This window comes from Monodelphis domestica, chromosome 3 (genome assembly GCF_027887165.1).
Source record: "Monodelphis domestica isolate mMonDom1 chromosome 3, mMonDom1.pri, whole genome shotgun sequence".
Taxonomy (NCBI): Eukaryota; Metazoa; Chordata; class Mammalia; order Didelphimorphia; family Didelphidae; genus Monodelphis; species Monodelphis domestica.
This window is the reverse complement of record NC_077229.1, coordinates 68452004-68471613: the sequence shown is the minus strand read 5'-3', so window position 1 is coordinate 68471613 and position 19610 is coordinate 68452004. Positions and strand designations below refer to the sequence as shown.

At 36.2% G+C, this 19610-nt stretch overlaps 2 protein-coding genes across 2 annotated transcripts in view; both read left to right on the top strand.

The window, feature by feature from the left end:
- LOC103102022 (mucin-16-like) overlaps positions 1 to 19187 on the top strand; it is a 127549-nt gene extending 108362 nt beyond the window's left edge. The window contains exon 22 of the mRNA XM_056820605.1: positions 19154 to 19187. Within this exon, the coding sequence (XP_056676583.1) occupies positions 19154 to 19161 (8 nt within the window). The 3' untranslated portion in view covers positions 19162 to 19187. The remainder of the gene's footprint in view (positions 1 to 19153) is intronic.
- On the top strand, positions 816 to 16209 carry LOC130457923 (mucin-16-like). Its single transcript, XM_056820672.1, has 6 exons — positions 816 to 9846; positions 9972 to 10039; positions 11516 to 11688; positions 12367 to 12402; positions 15806 to 15930; positions 16052 to 16209. Exons 1-6 carry the CDS (start codon positions 9790 to 9792, stop codon positions 16121 to 16123), a joined length of 531 nt encoding a protein of 176 aa, XP_056676650.1. The 5' UTR covers positions 816 to 9789; the 3' UTR covers positions 16124 to 16209.
- Positions 19188 to 19610: the final 423 nt, after the last annotated feature.

Genomic DNA, 19610 nt, shown 5'->3' with positions numbered 1-19610 from the left:
CTAATGCAAATATTAACAACATGGCAATGGGTTCTAATCAAGAACACATGTGATACCCATTGGAATCATGTGTCGGCTATGGGGGGTGGGGGGGAGGAAAAGAAAATGATCTTTGTCTTTAATGAATAATGTATGGAAATGATCAAATAAAATACTATGAAATTAAAAAAAAAAACATCCTTGTAGTCCTGGTATAAATCCTAACTGATCATAGTGAATAATCCTTGTGATAACTTGTTTGACTTTTTTTTTGCTAGTATTTTATTGAAGATTTTTGAATCTATATTCATTAAGGAGATTGGTCTGTAGTTTTCTATTTCCAGTTTTAGTCTTCCTGGTTTGGAAAATCAGTACAATATTTGTGTCATTAAAGGACTTTGGTAAAACTCCTTCTTTGCTTATTTTGTCAACTACTTTGTATAGCATTGGGATTACTTGTTCTTTCAATGTTTGATAGAATTCATTTGTGAATCCATCTGGCCCTGGAGATTTTTACTAAGGGAGTTCCCTGCTGACTTGTTCAATTTTGTTTTCTGAGATGGGATTGTTTAAGTATTCTATATCCTCTTGTTCATCTAGGCAATTTATATTTTTGTAGATATTCACCCTTTTCACCTAGATTGTCATGTTTATTGTCATATATTGGGAAAAATTGTTCTTAGTAATTGCCTAAATTTCCTCTTCATTGGAGATGAGGTCTCCCTTTTCACCTTTGATATTATTAATTTGATTTTCTTCTTTCTTTTTTATTAGATTAATCATTACTTTCATTACTTTATCTATTTAATGTGTTTTTTTTCAAAGTAAAAGCTCCTAGTCTTTTTATTAGTTCAATACTTCTTTTACTTTCAATATTATTAATTTCTTTTTTGATTTTTAGTATTTCCAATTTAGTTTTATCTGGGGATTTTAATTCATTCTATTTCTAGTTTTTTTTTTTGAGCTCTACCCTCTCTGATATATTGTTATATGCACTCAGGGATATAAATGTTCCTCTGAGCACTCCTTTGGTTGCATTCCACTGATTTTGATATGTTGTTACTCCATTGTCATTCTCTTCAATGAAGTCTGGACTTGTTTCTTTGATTTGTTCTTTGACCCACCACTTTTGAAGAATTAGATTATTTAGTTTCCAATTAATTTTAAATCTGCCTTTCAATAAGCCCTTATTATTTTTTATTGAAATAGGGTCTGAAAATTGCATTCCTTCTGCTTTTCTACATTTGTTTGCAATGTTTTTATGCCTTAGTGTACATGGTCAGTGATTGTATATGTGCTATGTGCTATTGAAATGTTGCTATATTCCTTTTTCCCTATTTAATTTTCTCCAGATATCTATAAGCTCTAATTTTCAAACATTTCATTGATTTTCCTTACTTCCTTCTTATTTATTTTTTGGTTTGATTTATCTAGTTCTGAAAAGAGAAGGTCAAATTCCCCCACTTGTATGGTTTTTGCTTCTATTTCCTCCTTTATCTCCTTTAGAAATCTGAATGCTATACCATTTGGTGCATATATGTTGAGAACTGATATTTCTTTATTTCTTCTGCATTTCATCAGAATGTAATTACCTTCCTTTCCTCTTTTAATGCAATCTATTTTTGATTTAGCTTTGTCTGAAATCATAATTGTTACTCTTGTCTTATTTGTCTCAGTTGTAGCCAAGTAAATTCTACTGTACCCTCTTACCTTTAACCTGTATATGTCTACCTGCTTCAAGTGTGTTTCTTATAGAGAACATAAGGTAGGATTATGGCTTTTAATCCATCGTGTTTTCTACTTCCATTTTATTGGTGAGTTCATCCCATTCACATTCATGGTTATGATTACTGTCTGTCTATATATTCCCCTCCATTTTCATTTCCTCCATCGATTGTGCCTTTTCTCTTATCCTTCTTTCCCTCCCCTCCAACATATCTCTTTTAGTCAGTTTCCCCCCATTGGAACCTCCCTATTATTACTTCCCTTCCCACCCACTTCCCTCTTGTTATTCTCCTCTTCCTATAGTGCCTTTTAAATGACCCCAGAACCTCTCTCTCTCTTGTATTGCTCCCCTCCCCACCAGTGCATTTATTACCCTTCTACTTCTCTATAGGGAAGGAAACCATTCTCTTCCCCAGTGGATCTGATTGTTCTTCCCTCTCTGAGTCAATTCCAATGAGGGTAAATTTAACTATTAGCTGTCACCAAACTCTTCAGCCCTTCCATTATATTGATCTTCTCCCCTCCTCCCCCGTGTGCTTCTTCTTGAACTTTGTGTTTACCAATTTTTTTCTCCATTCCCATTACTCTTAGTATTAACCTCTTTTTTACTAGTTTTTTAATATGTTTTGATATATAATCCTATACACTGTACCTTCTAAGTATACTTCTTTTTTCCCATTTATGTATTTATTTATTTAGTCAATTTAGAACATTATTCCTTGGTTACAAAAATCATATTCTTTCTTTCCCTTCCCTCCCCTCACCCTTACCGTAACTGACACACAGTTCCAATGGGTAGTACATTTGTCCTTGATCAAAACTTATTTCCATGTTGTTGATGTTTGCATTAGGATTTTCATTTAGAGTCTATATCCCAAATCATATCCCCTCAACCCATGTAATCAAGCAGTTGTTTTACTTCTGCATTTCTACTCCCACAGTTATTCCTTTGAATGTGGATAGTGTTCATTCTTGTAAATCCCTCCAAGATGTTTAGGATCACTGCATTGCCACTAATGGAGAAGTCCATTACATTTGATTGTATTATACCACAGTGTATCAGTCTCTGTGTACAATGTTCTCCTGGTTCTGCTACTTTCACTTTGCATCAATTCCTGGAGATCATTCCAGTTCCCTTGGAATTCCTCCAGTTTATTATACCTTTGAGCACTATGCTACTCCATCACCAACATATACCAGAATTTGTTCAGCCATTCCCCAATTGAAGGGAAACACCTCATTTTCCAATTATTTGCCACCACAAAGAATGTAGCTAGGAATATTCCTGTAGAGGTCTTTTTCCTTACCATCTCTTTGGAGTACCAAACTAGCAGTGCAATGGCTGGCTCAAAGGGCAGACAGTCTTTTAGCACCCTTTGAGCATAGTTCCAAATTGCCCTCCAGAATGGTTGGATCAATTCGCAACTCTACCAGCAGTTCATTTATGTTCTGACTTTGTCATATCCTCTCAAGCATTCATTACTTTCCATTGCTGTCATGTTAGCCAATATGCTAGTTGTGAGGTGATACCTCAGAGATGTTTTGATTTGCATCAATATGATTATAAGAGATTTAGAGCACTTTTTCATGTGTTTATTAATAGTTTTGATTCCTTTAACTGGAAATTACCTATTCATGTCCCTTGCCCATTTATCAATTGGAGAATGGATTGATTTTTTGTAAAATTGATTTAGCTAACTCTTTATAAATTTGAGTAATTAGACCTTTGCCAAAGGTTTTTGTTAGGAAGATTGTTTCCCAATTTGTTGCTTCTCTTCTAATTTTGGTTGCATTGGTTTTGTTTGTTCAAAACCTTTTTAATTTGATGTAATAAAAATTATTTATTTTACATTTTGTGATTTTTTTCTAACTCTTGCTTGGTTTTAATATCTTTCCTTTCCAATAGATCTGAAATGTATGCTATTCTGTATTCACCTAAATTACTTATAGTTGCCTTCTTTAAATTCAAGTTATTTACCGATTCTGAGTTTATCTTGGTGGAGGGTGTGAGATGTTGATCCAAACATAATCTCTCCCATACTGTCTTCCAATTTTCCTGTAGTTTTTATCAAGTAGTGGGTTTTAGTCCCCAAAGCTGGGATCTTTGGGTTTATCATAGACTCTTTTTCTGAGGTTACTTACCCCATGATTTTTCTGGATATCCTTAATCTTTTGTTCTTCCAAATGAACTTTGTTATGGTTTTTTATAATTAAGTAAAAAAAAAAGTTTTTTTGTTAGTTCAATGGGTATGGCACTAAATAAGTAAATTAATTTGGTTAGGATGGTCATTTTCATTATGTTAGCTCATCCTACCCATGAGCAATCCGTGTTTTTTAATCATTTAGATCTAGTTTTAATTATGTGGAGAGTGTTTTGTAATTGTGTTCATATAGTTCCTGTTTTTGTCTAGGAAGATAGATTCCTAAATATTTTATATTGACTAGGATGATTTTAAATGGAATTTCTCTTTCTAATTCTTGCTGTGGAGACATGTTGGAAATATATAGAAATGCTGATGACTTATGTGGGTTTATTTTGTGTCCTGTAACTTTGCTAAAGTTGTTGATTATTTCAACTAGCTTTTTATTTGATTCTTTAGGATTTTTTAAATAGACCATCATATCAACGGCAAATAGTGACAGCTTGGTCTCCTCGTTGCCTATTTTAATACCTTCAGTTTCTTTTACTTTAATTGCTACTGTTATTTTTTCTAGTACAATGTTAAATAATTGAGGTGATAAAGGGCATCCTTGTTTAACTCCTGGTCTTATTGGGAAGGTTTTTGGTTTATCCCCATTACAGATTATGTTTATTTGTTGATGGTTTAAGATATATACTGTTTATTATTTTAGGAAAGGCCCTTCTATTCCTATGTTTTCTAGTATTTTCAATAGGAATGAGTGTTGTATTTTGACAAAGCCTTTTTCTCCATCCATTGAAATAATCATGTGATTTTTGTTGGTTTTCTTGTTAATATGGTCAATTATGTGGATGGTTTTCCTAATATTGAACCATCCTTGCATTCCAGGTATAAATCTTAACTGGTTATAGTGAATAACTCGTGATCAATTGCTGGAGTCTTTTTGCTTGTATCCTATTTAAGATTTTTGCATCTATATTCATTAAGGAGATTTTAGTCTGTAGTTTTCCTTCTCTGTTTTTGATCTGCCTGGCTTTGGAATCAGTACCATATTTCTGTCATAAAAAGAATTTGGTAGAATTCCTTCTTTGTTTATTCTGTGAAATAGTTTGTCTAATATTGGGATTAGTTGTTCTTTGAATGTTTGATAGAATTCGTTTGGGAATCCATCTGCTCCTGGGGATTTTTTCTTAGGGAATTCTTTGATAGCTTGTTCAATTGCTTTTTTTGATATGGGTTTTTTTTTTAGGTAGTCTATTCATCTGTTAGTCTAGGCAATTTATATTTTTGTAAATATTAATCCATGTCACCTAGATTGCCATATAATTGGGCATAATAAATTTTAATGATTGCCTTAATATCCTTTTTATTAGAGGTGATGTCTCCCTTTTCCTCTTGTCAATTTTGTTTTAGTCTTTCGTTTTTAAAATTAGATTGACCAGTACTTTGTTTATTTTATTTCTTTTTTCAAAGTACCAGCTTCTAGTTTTATTTATTAAATCAATAGTTCTTTTACTTTCAATTTTATTAATTTCTCCTTTGATTTTTAGGCTCTCTAAGTTAGTCTTCATCTGAGGATTTTTAATTTGTTCCCTTTCTAGTTTTTTAATTTGTATGCCCAATTCATTGACCTCTGTCCTCCTGAATTTGTTAATATATGAACTCAAGGATATATATTTCCCCCTGAGTAATTCTTCGGCAGCATCCCGTAGATATTGAAAGGACGTGTCTTCATTGTCATTTTCTTCAGTGAATTTATTAATTGTTTCTATGATTTGTTCTTTAACTAACAGTTTTTTGAGAATTATATTGTTTAATTTCCATTTAATTTTTGATTTGCCTCTCCATGTACCTTTTACTAATTATTATTTTTATTGAATTGTGGCCTGAGAAAGTTGCATTCATTATTTCTGCTCTTTTACACTTCTTTGCAATATTTTTATGCCCTAGTACATGGTCAATCTTTAGGAATGTACCACGTGCTGCTGAAAAGAAGGTGTATTCCTTTTTGTCCCTATTTATTTTTCTCCACATGTCTACTAACTCTAATTTTTCTAAGATTTCATTCAGTTCTCTTACCTCTTCTTAATTATTTTTTGGTTTGATTTATCTAGTTCTGATAGAGGAAGTTTCAGGTCTCCCACTAATATAGTTTTTCTATTTTTTATCTTTGAGCTCCACTAGTTTTTCCTTTAGAAATTTGAATGCTCTGCCATTTGGTACATACATTTTGAGTACTGATATTTCCTCATTATCTATACTGCCTTTTATCAGGGTGTAATTAACTTCCTTATCTCTTTTAACTAGATATATTTTTTATTTGGCTTTGTCAGAGATTATGTTTGTAATTCCTGCCTTCTTTTTAACAGTTGATGGCCAATAGATTTGGCTCCATCCTCTTACTTTTATCCTATGTGTGTCTACCTTCGTCATCTGTGTTTCTTGTAGACAGCATATGGTAGGGTTTGGGATTCTAATTCACTGTGCTATTCACCTGCATTTCATGGGTGATTTCATTCCATTCACATTCAGAGTTATGATTACCAGCTGTGTATTTACCAGCATTTTGATTTCCACTCCTAGTCCTGCCTTTTATTACCTTTATACCAATATTTTGTTTTTAATCAGTCCCCCTAATTTCTTGGTTACCTGCTCTGCGCTTCTTTTCCAACTGCTTCCCCACCACCTGTGTTCAACTCTCTGAGCCTAGCACAGCTTTGCCTGCAAGGTATTCCCTCCAGACTAGCACCCTTGCCCACCCAGAGCTTCCAGCAACTGATGGAGGCTCAGTGTTCTCCTGGGGTCCTGGGATCTTCCTTTTTCCTTCCCCTTATACACAAGTGTTCTTGAATTCAGGATTTTGGGGGGTGTGCCTTTTAAGTTGAGTCCAGCAGAAGGGTTCCTTGGCCCTGTCCTTTTGTTAGGTTTGGTTTTCAGTCCCCTAGGCGCATTTAGTTTTTATTCTGTGAGGAAGGGTTTTCAGAGGTCTAAAGTTTTGCTACCTCCTGTGTATTCCTGACTGCAGATCCATGAAATCTGATTGCTTATTTTTAGTAGTTGGTAGTATATTTTTGTTGGCAGTATATTTTCTGGTCTAAAAGTTCTTGAACCTGACTATACCATTCCTGGGTATTGTCATTTGGGGATTTAATGCAGGCGAAGATCTGTGGATTTTTTCAATCTCTAATTTACCCTCTTGCTTAAGAATATCAGGGAAGTTTTCTTGGATCATTTTCCTTTTGTCTTGATTTTTCTTAAATTGGGTCTCCTGGATCTGTTTCCTTGTCTGTTGTTTTATCAATGAGGTATGGTATCATATTTTCCTCAATTTTTTCCATTCTTTTGATTTTGTTTTATAGACTCTTGCTGCCTTGTGAAGTATTTTTTTCTAGTTTTTCAATGCTTATTTTTAAAGACTAAATTTAATCCCTAGTTTTTTTTATCATACTTTTCATTTTCATCTATTTTTCTTTATAGGTCATCTTTCACTTTCTTTGCCTTGTTTTCAAGCTGATTAATTCTGGCTTTTAAGATTATTATTTTCTTGTTTCAGTTCATGTACCTGTTTCCAGATGATCTATTTTGCTTTTTAAAATTTTCCCCAAATTTTCTTCAGCCTCTCTTAATTACTTTTTGAGTTCTTTGAAAGTGTGAGTCCAATTTGCTGGAGTTCCTGAGGTTTTGCTTGATGTTCTTTTGTCCTCCTCTGTACCATTTGTTCTTTCTTCTTTACCTGAATAGAAACTGTTGTTTGTAATTTCTTTTTTCTTTTTCACTTCTATTTTTTCCTTCTTTCTGACTCCTCATTGGCTATATTCTTGCTGCTCTGTTCATTTCCTGGGTCTGTGATTTGGGCTTCTCTGATCTTCTGATTAACTGGATGAGGCTGATGGAATTAACCTGTTGTATTAATGTTCCCTGAGAGCAGATCTTCCCCAGCTGCTAGCATAATCTGAAGGTGAAAGTGAAGCTGTGGAGGCTGAAGATAGTTATCCTTGTCCTTCTCACTTCCTTTCTGCCAGCTGCCTGGTCAGAATCCTGAGCTTCCTGTAGTGGTACCAAGTTACTCTGTCATAGTTGCAGCCTTCTCCTTGGGATCCCCAGCAGCAGGATTCTTACTGCTGGTCTAACATAATAGGTGCTGAGTGGTGGAGGAGTGGTGTTGGAGGTTGAGCTTTTCTGTCTCCCTGGAGTTTTTCTTCACTATCTATAGATTGGATTGATCCAGTTTAGATGATCTACAGAGCTCAATGAGCTCTGAGGTCAAGCAGGGACCCCAGATGGAGGAGTGGAAACTGAAGGCTATGACCAGGCTTCCCTCCTCTCTGCCCTTCTCCTCTAGTGCTGCCTCTCCACCAGCTGTGGTAATAACCCTGAACCTTGGGTAGCAGTGGTAGCTGGAGCCCTTGCTCTGAGATCCCAGCAACCACCTACTTCTCAGCAGAGTAGGTGGGGTAAGGGACCTGGAAATTTCCTTTTTCTATTCCTTAAACTGAGAATTCAACATCTCTGAGTACCTTTTATGTTGAATCAAGTAGGAGGGTACCCCAACTCTGTCCTGTTGTTGTATTTAGTTTTCTGACCTCCTCAAAGAGCTTTTTTTTCATTGCTATGGATGGGTTTTCATAGAGGATTTGACTTTTGATGCTTCTAAGCCACCATCTTTATTCTTCCCCATCCCCTCACTTCCTAATTCTTTTCCTTCCCCCACAAAAGATCTGTTTTCAATATTTTTGTATATGCAAATCCTTCCCCTTTTTATTTTTTATCTCCTTGAGATAGAAACCAAATAATTGCATTACTGGCTCAAAGAGTATGTACTGTTATAGGCCTTTGGACACAGACCAAGCTACTTTCTGGAATGGTCGAAACAGTTCCCACAATGAGGCATTAATGTCTCAACTTTTCCATATCCCCTCCATGTTTTGTAATTTTACTTTTCTATCATAAGAGCTAATCTCATAGGTTGTAAGGTGGTACTTCAGATTTGTTGTACTTTGCATTTCTCTAAATAATAATGATTTAGAGTATTTTTGCATGTCTAGAGTTGCATGTCTAAAGAGAGCTTCAATTACTTTGCCTGATAATTCCCTTTACATATCCTTTGACCATTCATCAATTGGGAAATGACTTGTATTATATCAGTTTTGTGAAGGGTAATTTGATAGAGATCACATGATGATTTGTATCTTCTCCACCACCTTGTCTCCACCCTCAGCTTTTACTCTTACAAATTTGAATTAGTGGAAACTGGAAAGGAGACCCTTTTCAGAAGAATTGGAAGCAAAGGTCCACCCTATTACCTCATTCCTTCTAATTCTTTTACCTAAGCTATTTTGTTTGGGAGAGGGGGGACTTTTAAATTTCATCTTTAAAACATAGTTCATTTTATCTTGCTATCTATACTCTATCCCTCAAGTGATCATAAACTGTCTACCTGTTGATAAATTTGAAAGTTAAAATTTTCCTCATAACTCTCAGTTTTTTAGCATTTCACCCTTTATATCTTACTAATTTGAAGTTCATTTCTCTAAGTCAGGCAAGATGTTGGTTCATCCCTAGTTTTTGTCAGATTAATTTTCAGATTTCTTTGAAAATTTTTTTCAAATAATGAGTTCTTACCCTTGAAGGTGGACAAACCTCTTCATTTTACATGTGAGGAAACTAAGGCCCAAAGGTAGGACATGGGAGGGTAAGGATTTGAAGCCAGGTTTTCTGACTTCAAATTCACAAGTTCTTTATAGTGCCAGAGTAATGATAATGATTGTAACAATCAACATTTGAATCAAATTTAAAGGTTAACAAAGCATTTTATCTCATTCATGTAACATTTCTGAGGCTCAGACATGGGACTCTCTTTCTCTCTTGTACAGCATCAGAGAGCTCCTACTTGAAGGTTTTCAACCTCAAATTCACCATCCTCAACCTGTTCTACACAACAGACATGGGTCAAAGGGGCTCCAGCAAATTCAACTCCATTGAGGATGTCCTGCAACCTCTGGTGAGACTCTACCTCCACTCCTCTACCTCTTCTCTCCCAAGCTTTCTTCCTCAGCCCTGGGTATCCAGGCTTGCTATTTATTTAGCCAGGCACTCAGCAGTTTCTTCCTTTCCTTTTGTTTCTAGATCAACAACTTGTTTAGAAAAAGCAGTTTTGGCCCTCACTATTTTGGATGCAGGCTGACTTTGTTAAGGTGAGAGTCATGGGAGCTGATGGTTCAAATAGTAGGAACTAGCACATTCCCATCTGACTTATATCGTGTCCAGATTGGTTCTTCCTCCACTTCCCTGTTGTAATTCCTTCTTTCCCAAGCTGAGATGGGTAAAATATCCCAACCAACAAGCCATTAGAAAAATTCTGGGCTCCTTCTAGCCTTTTTCATGTGGAGAAAAGCTCCTTTCCCCACAACTTTTCTAAAGACAATGTTGCAACTGTTTTTACTTTTTCTTTATAGTTCCACATACATGGAATAACTTAGGAAGTACCGAGTGGTGCTTAGTAAAGGACTGCTTAGAAATTATAAACATTACCTTTCTCTAGAATTAGAGAATTGTAGATTATAAGCTAGAAGGGACTTTCAAGTTCTTCTGGATTACTTTCTTCATTTACAGATGAAAAATGAAGACCCAAGGAGACTTTTCTAGAGTTAAAGATACTGTCAAATCCAGAATTTTAACACAGGCCCTTTAACTTTAAATCCAATGATCTTTCCACTATTCTAAAGAAATTACTGAAAATAATCAGACCCCATACACACTTGTAAACATAGATATGAGTGAATTCACACATCCCTGCCAATTCCACTGTGTCCGATGAGAGTGCTAGGCTTGCAAATAGGAAGATCTGAGTGCAAATTCTCTCTCAAACTCAATGAACTGATGCAGAGTGAAATGAGCAGAGCCAAGAGAACATTGTATACAGAAAGTAAACCATTGTGGAACAATTCAGTGTAATAGATTTTGCTACTAGTAGCAATTCAAGAATCCAGGACACTCTTGAAGGAGTTATGGGAAAGAATGCTAACAACATTGAGAAAAAGAACTATGGAAGTAGAAATGCCAAAGAAAAACATGGAAATTGGTATCAAGTGATAACAATTTGTACATCAAGTGACAACAATTTGTACAAACCAGTGGAATGGCTTGTTGGCTCTGGGAGGGGAGATTGAAGAAGGGAGGGAAAGAAAATGAAGCATGGAAACAGTGAAAAATATTTTAAAATAAAAATTAATTTAAGAATTCTCTCTCAGACAATTACCAGTGGTATGATTCTCAGCAAGTCACATAACTTCCTTTAGCCTCAATTTCTTCATCTTTAAAATGGGAAGGTTAGTTGTGATCTCTTCCATGTCCTTTTCAACTCTAAATCTATAATTCTTTCCAAACCTTTTTTTCAAAGTAGGCCACTTCTCTCATGAAATATTCTCTGAATAACTAAATTTCACTAACTAAACTATTGGTGTCAAACTCAAAAGGAAACAGAGGTCACTAAATTGTACATCAAAGTCCTTGTGCCCCACATATTGACTCAGAAAACCATGCAAATTTATATATTTCATCATCAACAGTTTAAGATTAGAGAGGAACTATGAACTACATTTTAGTCTGGTTCAAGTGACTATCAGGGAGGGCCATGTTTAATACTTCTTGTTTAAATCCTCAATTTCCAGGTCTATGAAGAATAGGATAGCAACAGCAGTGGATGTCGAATGTGCTTATCAGGAAGATTCCTCCGCCCCTGTCCTGGACCGAGAGAAGATTTACTGGGAGCTGAGTGAACAGACCCATGGAAAAACAAGGCTGGGACCCTACATTCTACATAAGGAAAGCCTTTATGTGGATGGTGAGTGAATTGGAACATGCACCTTTGTTTCTCTGAGTGGCTCTATTTCTAGAAATTGACCAACCTGCTCCAAATTCTCCTTTCCTTTTAGACCACCTTTGTCTCCATGGGTTTTTTTTTCTACCCCTCCTGGGAGCACTGGCTCTCAAAGTTATGGCAAACTATAAAGACATGGCGGGGGGTGGTTACTTCTAAAGATTAGAAGTGGCTTGGTTTTTCTTAGGCTCCTTAAACTAAATTTACTCCATGTATCCCTTTCAATTGAATAAGGAAGTGCCTTGAATGATGAAACATATTTCATTTTACCAACCCTATGGGTCCCAGAACCTCTCTCCATTCCTTCTTTCAGCTTTTTCCCAGATAGAGCTACCATATCAAATATTTATGTCTCTCCCTCACCCCACTTTCTCTCTCTCCCCACACCAATCACTATTTTTTCTCCTTCCTCTTTTGTCTCATTCTGCTCACTCTTCTCTTTTCTCTATCTACCCTCTTCTCTTATAATCACTTTTCTTCTGTCCTATTCTCTTCCATTATGCTCTATTCTCCTTTCACCTCATTTCATCTGTTTCCCTGAGTTCTTCTTTGCTTCCCTCCCCATTCATCTCTACTTCTCTCCTTCCCTCTAAATTTCTTTTTTTCCTTCTCTTATTTTTCTTCTCCCTTTCCCAACTACAGGGTATACCCATCAGATACCAACCACCACCACAAACAGTAAGTTTTTAATTTCTTAATTACTTTATTTAATGGGAGATTGCAATGAAAATTTTCTTTACTTTTTGGAGAAGGGGGGGTATGGTAGGGCAGAGGAGAAAAAGTGGGTTGGGGGTTCAGAATGAGGTATTCTGTAAGATATGGCCAATGTATAGATTTTCTTTACTTATTTGCCTATGTTTTTTTCTTTTTAATTAAAAGCGTATCTAAATTGATCAAAAAGGGGAAAATACCCAATGGGACTTGGAAAACCCCTATCACCTTCTTGATCTGTATTTAGAGTCAAACCTTGTGGTCTTTGTAACCCTGGTACACAGAAGTGATCTCTCAACATTACAGGGAGACTTGTGCCCACTCCTCTATAGCCTTCATTCAGCAATGTTGGTGAATGGTTTTCATTAAAAATTTTTTTCTTTTTCCCTCCTTCAATAATTGCACTCTATCCAAAACTATCTCTTGCTTAGGCATCATTATCCTCTGGCATTATAGGTAGGAAATGAGTGATGGTTTACTTCCTCTCCTGGCAAGGTTTAATTAAGACTAAAGGACCCAAGAAGATAAAGCAGGAAATGGGAGAAGTCAGGAAAGATGTACTCCTAGGTGTTAGGTCTAACAATGAATGTAATGATCTCTTCTCACATGGACCCTGTATTCCAACAAGAGTGACAGCTATTCCAGATATAAATCTAGGTAGAATAAAAACAAAGAATAAATATAACTACCATGTAGTTAGTGACAAAGAGTTTATATACTGAGAGGGCAGTCAGGAATGGTTTAATGTAGGGGGTAGTAGGTGGAGCTGCATCTTGAGAGAAGAATGGGGGTCCTCTGAAGTGAAAGGGAGAAATGAGGGCTTTCCAAGTATAGATATACTGGTTTTATGAGAAACTGAATAAAATAGAGCATTGGCTAATTTTATTTAAAAAGCAAAAGTACTAAATTAAATGATCAGTATCAAATCTAAAATGAGTGAATCTACCACTAATACAGAGGGAATTAAGGCAATTATAGGAGTTGTTTTACCCAATTATATGAGAAAAGTTACAATCTAGTTGGATTAATGAATATTTACAAAAATGTAAATTGCTGAGATTAACAAATGAATGAAATAGAATATTTAAATGACACCATCTTGGAAAAAATAAATTGAACAAACCATCAAAGAAGTCTTTTAGGAAAAAAAAACCCAGGGTTAGATGAATTGACAAGGGAATTCTCTTAAAACATTTAAAGAGTAATAAATCCCAATATTGTGTAAAGTATTTGGCAAATTAGGCAAAGAAGGAATCTTAATGAATACTTTTTATGACAAAAATATGGTGCTCATTCCTAAGTCCGGAAGATGAAATATAGAGAATGTAAAGTACAAATTAATTTCCTTAATATGAATATTGAGGTAAAATTTTAAATCAAATATATACTAGCAAAGAGACTACACCAATATAACACAAGGATCATTCACTATGGCCAGATAGAATTTATGCCAGGAATGCAAGGTTGCTTAAAAATTAGGAAAACTATCAGTATAATTGACTATATCAATAACAAAAGTAACAAAAGTCACAGGATTATCTCAATAGATAATGAGACAAAATGCAAAACTCGATCCTATTAAAAAACACTGGAAAGCATAGGAATTAATGGGCATTTCCCCAAAATTAAAAGTAATATCTACCTAAAGCCATCAGCAAGGATCATCTATGATGGAGATAAGTTAGAAGGCTTTCCAAGAAGATTAAGACTGAAGCAAGGATGCCCATTATCATCATTACTATTCAACGTAGTACTAGAAATGTTAGCTTTTTATTAAGAGAAGAAAAGAAATTGAAGAACGGAAAGTAGGCAGAGGTTTCTTTTAAAAAATTATATTCTATTCTAAATTCTCTATTTGCCCATTGAAAAGATAAAAAATGTGATACCCATTATCCATATGAAGTCATGCAAAATATATTTCAACATTATATTATTATATTCAGCATTCAAGCATAAAAAAGAAACATAAAATATCTGCTTCAGTCTGCACTCAGAATTCAACAGGCCTCTCTCTGGAGTGGGATAGTACTTGTGGAGGGCTTTAAAAGCTAGAGAAGGGGGACAGCTATGTGACTCCATGGATAGAGGGCCAGATTGGAGATAGGTGATCCTGTGTTCAAATTTGACTGCAGATACTTTCTAGTTGTGTGACTCTGGGCTTCACTGGGCAAATTACTTAACCCCAGTTGGCTAGCCTTTGCCACTCTTCTGCGACCAATATTTTCTACTGATTCTAAGTCAGAAGGTAGGGGGTTCAGAAAAATCAAACAAACTAAAGAGAAGGTTTTAAAATTTAAACATGTGAAGTATGTTCTTTCCTTTTCTAAGGCAAATTTCTAAGTCCATGAGGACTCAATGTATAAAGTCTTCTGATAGAATGTAAGCTCTTTGAGGTCAAGGAATGTTTTATTTTTGTCTCCCTGTCTTCAATACCTAGAGCAATGCCTGGCTTAGTGTAGGCGTTTAATAAATGTTTGTTGATTGATTTAAAAATGAGATAAAATTTGTAAAGTACTTTGTAAATATGAAAGTGCTAGATACCGTCATTGATATGAAAAAAGTGCTTATCATTCAACTTCTGATTTGATCTGGTATCTATCTTGGGACCACTTTTCTAGTTTCCAAGTCTAGAGTAATCTATTCTTCTTGACCTTGAGAAGCAATGTTGGTACAGGGGGAATAAGGGGTTGGAAGTGGAGAATAAGAGCTTTCCCCCCTGGTAGGAAGGTGCTATTATTATGCTCATTTTACAATTGAGCAAATGGAGGCAGAGGTGAAGTGCCTTGCCCCAGGGTCAAACAGCTAGTAATTGTTTGAGATATAGGAGAGACTCAGAGTCAGATCAGCATTAGATAACCAATGTTCCTTTGTTAGTTCTGATATTTCCCTCCTGTGTGGCCTAGATCATAGGTGTCACACAAACACCCAGAGCCTCAGTTTGCCCCTACTTCCACAGATCATTTCCAGGAAAGTATTTCCCAAACCTCTGCAGTTCTTTGTATGCATTAAATCAATCAGCCAGAATCTGTCTCCAGGTTTGTGCCAGGAGCTGTCCACGGTGCTGGAACTCTAGAGGCAAAAATCACCTAGATTCTGCCCTTGAATTTTTCTATTCTCTTGAGGGAAAGGAACAAAGTATCCATTTGCTAATATATAGAAAATACGTTCAAAGCAATTGGGTAAGGACACTAAAAAGTAAGGGAAGTGGCCTGGCATTTGAAATGAAGGAAGCCAAAAGTTCTAGGAAGCAGAAATGAGGAAGGCATACATTCTATTTAGCCTCTGTTGAACTATGGATACATGACCCAGGCTTTTGAGTTTTTGTGCTTTGTGTTCCACCCCCACCTTCAACCCTCCTGCCTCCCTCCAGCCTGGAGACCCAGTCTAGAGGCTTTCACCCTGAACTTCACCATCACCAACCTGCTGTACACAGAAGACATGGGGCAGAAGGATTCCATCAAATTCAAGTCCACTGAAAAGATTCTTCAGAATATGGTAAGGGTTGCCACTGCTTTGATTTGCAAAGTGTTTATTCTATTCAAGAAGCTTCCATTGCTCCTCATGCCTTTACCTCTAGACAATACTTAGCTCACTTCCCTTTTCTTCTCTTTTCTAGCTTGGCCCTTTGTTTGAGAACAGCAGCCTTGGTTCCAGTTATTCCAGGTGCAAACTGACTTTCCTAAGGTGAGGCCCAGCATCCTTAATGGACTCCAATTATGTAGACTTACTTAAATAAAGCCACCCCTTTCTGCCTCTTCTTATTCTTCTTCCAAGTCAGGATATCCACTGTTCCACTCATAGCTGACCCATTCAGTCACACTGATCTCATTTCCTATTCTCAGACCATTGGATTTAAGAGTCAGAGTGAGCTTGAGTAAAAAATCTTGTCTCACAACATGAGAAAATTGGGTCCAGAAAGGCTGGGACTATATCAAGGTCACAAAGGGATTCCGTGGCAGATTTTTAATCTCATGTAAGATTTTAGGCCATACATCTGATTCTTGTTCTTTCATCTTCTTGTTCAATTCATTCAGCCAAAAGTCATTTATTTATTTGTAGTTTTAAATTTTTATATCAAATTTAATTTTAACAGACCAAAGGGAGACACTTTCATGTGTTCATTTCAGTCATAGATCAGTAGGTGGAAGTGATAATAAAAAATTATATTATCTAACATTTACATCGAGTTTGCTATTTGCTAAGGGCTATGCTTAGTTTCTTTATAATTAATATCTCATTTGGTTTCTCAGAACAGTTCTTGGATGTTGGTGCTACAAGAGGCATTCTTTTAGTGCTTTAGTAGGTTCTGACTATGTAAAATGAAAAAGAGTCCCTTTCCCTCCCAAGAAGCTTATATTCTATGGTAGGAATCCTACATTTATACTAGGTAAATTGCTGCATTTAGGATCAGTGGATCTGGGTTCAAATTCCAACCCTTGTCATCTGATGCCTGCGTGACTATGGGCAAGTCACTTCATCTCTGCTGGGCTTGGGATTCCTCCTCTGTAAAGTCAATGTATTGGATTAGGTTAGCTTGAAAGTTCCTTCCAGCTCTAGCTCTATGATAAATAAATAAAAACAATCTGATGTGAGAACATAGGTAACAACTGAGTGAGGAAATGAGGAAAGGCAAGCAAGTGTCAATGAGAGACCAAAGCTCTAGAAAGGCACTAGGTTTGGATTTATCTTTATAGGAATTAACTTTATACATCTAGGTTCCAAAAAGTGAATAATGAATGCTATGAAGCAGTTGTATCATTCAAGAATATGCTAGTGTACCAATTATCCTATTTCATATATAGCTAGCTATTTATAAAATAGGGTAATTGGTGTCAGCCCAGCAGAAACATGAAATGAAAATTTACATCATACAAATGTTTGTTGTGGGATTCATTGTTTGAACTAACAAAGAGCTACCTGCAGAGAAAATAGGTAAAGTGATTGGAAATGTTGAAGTCACCATAGGGTGTTGAGATGACTAAGGGAAGGGGGAAATCAGAGTTTTTTAAAAAGACATGGATCTTGATGGCACAAAGTTAAGAATTAATGAACAATTTTTTTTTAAAAAGCACCCAAGTACTTACTATGTGCCAAACAGAGCATGCTCGAAGCTCTAGAAGTATAGGGGAGGCAAAACATGAAAAAAAATTGGATTTCATCTGAGAGAGAGACACAGAGAGAGACAGAGAGATGCGACCGTGAAAAAGTTGGGTTTCAAGACTGTGAATTGCCAAATCAGTAAAGATAATTTTGGTGTCTTGATTATAATCAAAAATAAGTGGTCACCATGGGAAAAATTCCCAAATTTGAAAATACCCAAGTCAGCTGGGTTTTATGGAGTTAAGGGAAGGGAGAGAGACAGAGTAAGAGGAAATAGTAGGAAGGGCATAGGCCGAAGGGCCTAGGTCTGAGCCTTAACAGAGATGAGTCAGTCTTTAATCACTCACCACAAGATTTGTCCCAAGCAAAACTACAGTCCAGAGACCCAGCTCCTCCAACTAACTCCAAACTCCAACTACTGTGAACTCCAACTAAAAAGACTCCACCTTGAGCTCCTTCCTTTTAAAGAACGTTTTCTCTTGTGTCACGTCCCCTAAATTTTCACATCTACCAATCACAGTAGACATTTTCCCCAGGATTGACCATACTTAATTCATATCTTCTTTTATTATCACCTTCTCTGGGTAGACTAAAACTTCATACCTCTTTTGTTAAGCTTGCCTTTCTTGAGTTGCTTGACCTTTTAGTGATTAATTTAACCTTTATAGGTACTTAGCACCCTTTTGTATTAGATCTAAAAATAGACCTAGCTTAAGGTTTTAGCTTCACTCTAAGTATGAGTTGAGGACTTTTCATTGTTCAGTAAGGAATTTTACAACTTTATTTTCCCCTAAAGTATGCCTAAGTATGGGTGGAATAATGTTAAAATTCCCAATACATTCCTGATCAAGTACCTCCATTTGTTTCAATAAGGGAATAGCCTTAACCAAATGTTCTAAGGTAGACTCTGAGCAGTTTTAAGATTCAGAGAGAAAGACAGAGAGACAGAGACAGAGACAGAGAGAAGAGGACTAAGAAAATACCATTGATTTTAGTCTTGGAAACAGCAGTTTTCAGTGTTTCCATGTCAGATCATTTCAGAAGTATGACTACAAGGGACTGATGAATGAATGGGTTAAGGGGAACCAGAAGTTCTGAGTGTAGATAGGCAGATCCAGCTAGATGACCTCATTCCAAAGAAATAGGGCAGGGTTAACAAAAAGGGTTAGTGAGCCAAAACCAAAATTAGAACATGTCAGCTAGTACAAAATGAGCAGAAACACATATTTGCAAGCTTGAGTTTACAGAGCACAAGTCACCCACTCAATGAATAACTAAAAATATGAATTGCCTAAAGGAGGGAGGGAATAAGCATCTACATTCACATACAATGGTATACACTTTCATCAAGAGTTTTTCATTTGATCAAATTTGAACAAATTTCAACCACCCTGTAAGAAAGGTACTAATAGTATCCCCATTTTGCAGATGGGAAAACTGAGTTAATCAAATGTTAAGTGACTCACTAGATCTGCCTGGTTATTAAGTGCTGTGTGCTGAATTTGAACTCAGGTTTTTGTGATTCTAATCCCAAAGCTTTATGCACTGGGCCATCAGTGGTCTCCTATGGAATCATTCTCCATCATTTTAAGGATCCTATCAATGCATCTTTTTCCAGACCTCTGAAGAATCTGACAGTGACTGAAGTAGGTGTCATCTGCTTCTATCAGAGTGATTCCACTGGTCCCTTCCTGGATAGAGAGAGGGTTTACTGGGAATTCAGCAATCAGACTGGGGGCATCACTAGACTGGGGCCCTATACACTCGACAGGGACAGTCTCTACCTCAATGGTGAGTAAGCCCACTCAGGACATGACTCTTGAATCTTCTCCTTGATTTTGTCCCTGTTTGGAAAATAGACATTCTGCCCAAATTCTTGCTCCATTTTCCTCTGCCCACTGTAAGGTAAGCACAGCAGAGAAGCAGGGGACCCAAAGAAACCAGGTGAATCAATTAAATCAGAACCCTCTCTGTCTCTGACTGTCTGTTTGTCTTCTCATTTCTTGCTTTCTCTAGGTTATAACCATGACTTACAATCTTCCACCTCTAGTAAGTATTCATCAACTTCATGTCTC

Bases quoted from the DNA above. Each gene is read 5' to 3' on its own strand.
- LOC130457923 (XM_056820672.1), top strand. From the start codon at position 9,790: ATGGGTCAAAGGGGCTCCAGCAAATTCAACTCCATTGAGGATGTCCTG. The intron at 10,040-11,515 runs GTGAGAGTCATG...CTCAATTTCCAG, and splicing joins TGCAGGCTGACTTTGTTAAG to GTCTATGAAGAATAGGATAG. The intron at 11,689-12,366 runs GTGAGTGAATTG...TCCCAACTACAG, and splicing joins GGAAAGCCTTTATGTGGATG to GGTATACCCATCAGATACCA.